We start from the raw sequence: 6000 nt of genomic DNA on the forward strand, positions 1-6000 counted from the left end.
GTTGCTTCAGTCTAGTAATTGGAATTGGAATTAATATTCACATTGGATGATCTCTTGAATCTGATTACTAAATTAACAGTTCAACAAGATCACAGAATATAAGAGAACGAATGATTGAAAAATTGAAGAAACATAAATTTAATACAGCAACTTGTCCTAAAAATTTACATCAATGACAACAAATAGTTGCGCTGAAGGCAGGTTCAAGTCATGAAATTAGCGTTTGTCTTCAGCTATCTCTATGGTGGTTTAAAAAATAATAATTGAATGGTCAAAATGAAATAAAAATGATTGTTAGATATTATAAGTATAATTTACCCTAAATTTTATTTAAAGGTCAAACTGTTGGGATTTATTGACTAATTCTTTCACCGACAACAGCGGCATCGGCAAAATAATGTACATTGTCTGAATGAATTCTAAGTGAACCACTACGTTTTATTATTAGCGTTAATGTCGTTTGAATTATTTCTTACGACTTAAAAAAGAAAGAAAACATAACATAAATATAGCGATTTTAAAGGTTAAAAAATTATTGTTATTATTTGAAATCTTAAGTTCGAATACTATGTAAGTCAGAGGTATAATTATTTAATGTTAAATAGTTAAAAGTCTTTGAACAAATAATATCTTATATTCCCATCAGATTAATAAATAAAATAATATTTCAAATAAAAAATATAAGTAATAACTTAAAATATAATTTCATTATAATAGTTGGTTTATTTGTCTAGACAATTCAGATTTAATAGTATTATTTATAAAATGTAATTAGATTTATATAAGTTGAAACAAAATATATAGTATTATAAAATTATATAATAATGAATTAGAAATAATATTAAATGGAAAATATAGTATAATATTTAATAAAATAATAATAGATTCAGACACATAAAATCATTAAGGTGTTTGATTTTTAATCTCAAATCCAATTTATATATAAATAATTGGGTAAAATATACAAATGGTCATTCGATTATAGAATATTATTTTATTGAGTCTCTGATAATTAAAAATTACAAAATGACCCCCTGACTATTGGATATTGATTTGTTAAGTATCTCTATCATTGAAAGTTTAAAAATGACGATCTAACTATTCATTATGTTCCAAGCTTCGTTAAAAAATTAACGACAATCTGAGTTGGATGTTCATCATATCTCATACAATAAATTAACATCTAACTCAGACCGTCGTTAATTTCTTAACGAAAAAAGGACGAGTTTGGAACATAATGAATAGTCATGTAACCATTTTGTAACTTTTAATAGTCGAGAGACTTAACAAAGCTCCATCATATAATATATGAATCATTTTGTAAATTTTAATAGTTGAAGGACTTAACAAAGTAAAACTCTATAATCAGAGAATATTTGTATATTTTACCCTAAATATTTAGGTTTACACGTATAGTTTTAATTATAGATTTAAAACATTTCTATTATTCCACAAAAAGTAAATATATTTGTTAAATATAATTATTATTTTTTAAATCCAAAAACAACTTTAAAAAAATGTTAGAACTAGGAAGATCCCTTTGAACTTTCTCGAGCTAGGCCTATGAGTTGTTTTTGGGGAAAGAAGCTCGGCTTACGTTTTCGCGTGTAATCATTCACTCATAGATATAATATTTTTCTTGCTCTTTTTACTTTAATAATAAAATAAAAAAACACATGCGAAAGTTTCGTAGAAGGACGTTAGGAGCTTACCATTTTTACACGTGAAGAAAATGAATATCTCTTGTTCACCATTACTTGTTAAAAATATTTTTGAGTTAAAAACGTTTTAGAAACTACAAGTAATATTAGAGGAACAATTTAAAAGTTTTAATTTTTAAAAGAGCGTAAATATAACCTCAAATTTTGTTGTTAAGATTTACCACTGATGATTTCATTCGTTTTTATGAACATTAATTGGTTTCCTAATAGTTGCCTTTCTATTTTGTGTTTAAAAATGGTTGTGTGGGTGTTATGTTGTGTCCGATCTGAATTTTTGATATTGACAGACAACGTGCTGTCTTGTTTCTGTCTTAAAAAAATTAAAAGAAAAAGAGTGATGTCTGAATTGTTAGGAAATCAAAATCAAAGACGTGTTGAGCTGTCACCATCTTTTTCCCCCATTCCCTTTTCCCTTTACCTCTTCAAAATTTTGGTATTTTAAAATCCACCTCCTTTTGCAAGCTGTATCCCTTTAATTGAGCGAGAAAGAGCTATTTGGAACTTCCTTAATTCCCCCCATTCGCAGCTCTAAACTGAGAAGCACAAGCTTATCTCTCTCTCACACACTTCTCGGCTCCTCTTCAAAATCCGTTTTTGTTCTTCCGTAAGTTGGGCTCTATATTGAGAGAGAGACCCCTTTGGTTGCTTCAACCACAACTCTGTTTCGTTCTACTATCATCAGATAATGTTGTTCTACTGTTAGCTGTTTTTTTTTCTCCCTCGTTTTTTTATCATGTAAGCCCTCAGGATCGAACCAAACAGCAAAGTTTCAAGCTTTAGAAAAACCCAACAATGGCGCCGTCCTTTGATTTCTGGGTAAAAGGCAGCCATAAAGGAACCCCCGTGGTTGTCAAAATGGAAAACCCAAATTGGTCCATTGACGAGGTCGAGGCTCTATCGGACGACGATTTCCTCATTGGCAACAACCCAACCGGTCCTCGAGATAAAGCGCGTAACAAGAACGCCAAGCAACTCACTTGGGTTCTCCTCTTAAAAGCCCACCGTGCTGCTGGTTGCTTAACCTCCATTGCCTCCACATTCGTCACCCTCGGTTCACACATCTGTCGCCGAGTCGCTTCCGGTCGAACCGACTCCGACAACACTTCCTCTAACGAAAACAAAACCGTTAAAACCAGGTTATATAACTGCATCAAAGTGTTCCTTTGGTTGTCCTTGCTGTTACTTGGTTTCGAGATTGCCGCGTACTTTGAAGGCTGGCATTTTGGTGCCCCAAAGCTTCAATTGCAGTACGTTTTTACTTCGCCCTATGGTATTAGAGACTTGTTCGGTTTGTTATACTCTCGTTGGGTTCTGATTCGGGTGGAGTACCTGGCTCCCCCTCTTCAGTTCCTCGCCAATGTCTGCATTGTTCTCTTCCTTATCCAAAGCTTGGATAGGTTAATCCTATGTTTGGGTTGCTTTTGGATCCGTTTCAAAAAAGTCAAACCGATTCCCAAACAAGGCGCCGTTGCAGATCTTGAATTTGGGGAAAATGGTTTCTTCCCGATGGTTCTCGTTCAGATTCCCATGTGTAACGAACGAGAGGTAAAAGAAAAAAAAGGAAAAAACAGACTTTTTCATCATTTTAAAAGAAAACCCATTTATAGTTATGGTTTAATTTTAACATTTTTTTTTTAATTTGCAGGTTTACCAACAATCAATTGCTGCAGTTTGTAATTTGGACTGGCCAAAATCCAAAATTTTGATTCAAGTTTTGGATGATTCTGACGATCCGACAACTCAGCTACTTATTAAAGACGAGGTGCAAAAATGGCAACAGGAAGGTGCCAACATTGTATATCGGCACCGTATCATCAGAGATGGTTATAAAGCTGGTAATCTTAAGTCCGCCATGGGCTGCAGTTATGTTAAAGACTGTGAATTTGTTGCCATTTTCGATGCTGATTTCCAGCCCACCTCTGATTTTCTTAAACGAACTGTTCCCCACTTTAAGGTAACTAAATTAACTTTATGTGATTTTAGGTTCAATTGATTGAATTCTAGCACAAATTAGCATGTTTAAGGTTTGTAGAACTGAAATCCTGTCTTGGTTATATTCTTACAGGATAATGAGGATGTAGGATTGGTTCAGGCTAGGTGGTCATTTGTGAACAAGGATGAGAATTTACTAACAAGATTGCAAAACATAAATTTAGCCTTTCACTTTGAGGTAGAGCAACAAGTGAATGGTGTTTTCATTAATTTCTTTGGGTTTAATGGGACTGCCGGCGTTTGGAGGATTAAGGCTTTGGAGGAGTCCGGTGGGTGGTTGGAGAGAACAACGGTTGAGGACATGGATATAGCTGTCCGAGCTCACCTTCAGGGATGGAAGTTCATATTTCTCAATGATGTGGAGGTATGGCTCGAGCTTAATGTGTAATAATGCTAGTTGAATTTAGCAGCCATTCACTTTCTAGGAATTGAATATTTGTTTCTACTATCTGTTTACCAGTGTCAGTGTGAGCTTCCTGAATCCTACGAAGCTTATAGGAAACAACAGCACAGATGGCATTCCGGACCCATGCAGTTATTTCGCCTCTGTTTGCCGGATATTATCCGTGCTAAGGTGAATATATTTTTCAAAACTCACTTAATTAACCATCAATTGTCTATTTTGTTGAGTTCTGATTCCTATGTTTGTTGTTTTATGTAATTTGATCGGTGCAGATTAGTGTATGGAAGAAATTCAACTTGATCTTTCTGTTCTTTTTGCTTCGAAAACTTGTGCTGCCATTTTATTCGTTCACTCTATTCTGCATAATTCTCCCGATGACCATGTTTGTTCCAGAGGCTGAGCTTCCAGCATGGGTTGTCTGTTACATCCCTGCTACAATGTCATTCCTCAACATCCTTCCGGCCCCGAAATCCTTCCCATTCATTGTTCCTTACCTTCTTTTCGAGAATACCATGTCAGTGACCAAGTTCAATGCTATGATATCTGGTCTTTTCCAGCTTGGCAGTTCATATGAGTGGGTTGTTACCAAAAAATCCGGTCGATCATCAGAGGGTGATCTTGTTTCCTTGGTTGAGAAAAAGCCAAAACACAATCGGGTTGGATCAGAACCCAATCTTGAGGAAATGAAAGTGGAACTCATGCAAGAACAAGAGCAAAAGTCTAAGAAAAAGAAGCATAATAGGATATATACAAAGGAACTCGCTCTGGCATTCCTTCTTCTAACAGCTTCAGCTAGGAGCCTTCTGTCTGCACAGGGTATCCATTTCTATTTCTTGCTGTTCCAAGGGATATCTTTCCTTCTGGTTGGTCTAGACTTGATTGGTGAGCAGGCTCTGTGAACGACATATTAGGGGCTTCTGTAGGAAGATGTGGATTCAGGCAAAGCTGGCGGAAATCGAATCCGGGCGTCACTGCAAATGATCTTCTGCTCTATATTATGGCCCAATTCCTCCCACAGTATAAAAGATAATAAAATGGCAGAATAGTCTCTCCATTTTGAACATAGGCACACTTGAAATTTGTGACACTGTTCCATGCATGTAGCAAGCTTATCCCCCGTTTTTTTATTCTTTTGTTTTTATGCCAATTCTTTTGTAAGGAAAAAAACTGTTGTTCAAAGTTCAAAGAGGAATGAAGTAATGCGATCCCTTCGATGAAAGGAAACTTCGTGATATCTTTATAATTATTGCTCGTCTCTCATGTTTGGACAACTTTCCCCTTTACCCATTCCATTCCAAAAAGCTTCCCACTGATTTCATGAACAAGAACTACCATCCAAATCATGTATGGATAAGAAACCTTACATCGATTCGTGTCATAAATGTTATCTTTTAATACCATGCTAAGTAGCTTTTTCATTTTCAGGGCTACAAATAGCAATGTCCTAATGTAGGTTATACATTAAATGTTTTTTTTCTGAAGAATTGAGGTTGCTATTAACAGAGGAAGGCGTGACAGTTAAAAATATAGATGGGAAACATTATCCAGGAATTCAATCCTCCTACCCTACCAACAAACAAATTTATAAAATCAAATAAGTACGTCCTTGGTTCGCTGGGAACAGCACATGGGGGTGGGTCTGTATTCCATTCTTGTGCAGTGGGGCCGCTAACCCATCATCAAAGTTGGCTCGCCGAATTTATGATTGTGAAACAGCTGGACCACACTAGGATATGAACCCATCGGCTGCATAAAGTTATCCCCCACTAGCTTCAAACAAGGCTTCCTGCCTGTTAGGTACTTCGGTGTTCCTCTGGTAACTCGGAAGCTCACTGAAAAAGAATGTCTTCCTCTCTTTGATAATATTAAACTTAGGCTTTATTA

At 35.5% G+C, this 6000-nt stretch overlaps 1 protein-coding gene across 1 annotated transcript; it reads left to right on the plus strand.

The window, feature by feature from the left end:
* The first annotated feature begins 2273 nt into the window (after positions 1 to 2273).
* On the plus strand, positions 2274 to 5348 carry LOC120194431 (probable xyloglucan glycosyltransferase 12). The gene is made up of 5 exons (XM_039196745.1): positions 2274 to 3266; positions 3367 to 3675; positions 3787 to 4077; positions 4174 to 4287; positions 4389 to 5348. The coding sequence occupies exons 1-5, from the start codon at positions 2514 to 2516 to the stop codon at positions 5013 to 5015; spliced, it is 2094 nt and encodes a 697-aa protein (XP_039052676.1). The 5' UTR covers positions 2274 to 2513; the 3' UTR covers positions 5016 to 5348.
* The last annotated feature ends 652 nt before the right edge of the window (positions 5349 to 6000 follow it).

Source organism: Hibiscus syriacus, unplaced genomic scaffold, assembly GCF_006381635.1.
Source record: "Hibiscus syriacus cultivar Baekdansim isolate YM2019G1 unplaced genomic scaffold, ASM638163v2 tig00116997_pilon, whole genome shotgun sequence".
NCBI lineage: Eukaryota > Viridiplantae > Streptophyta > Magnoliopsida > Malvales > Malvaceae > Hibiscus > Hibiscus syriacus.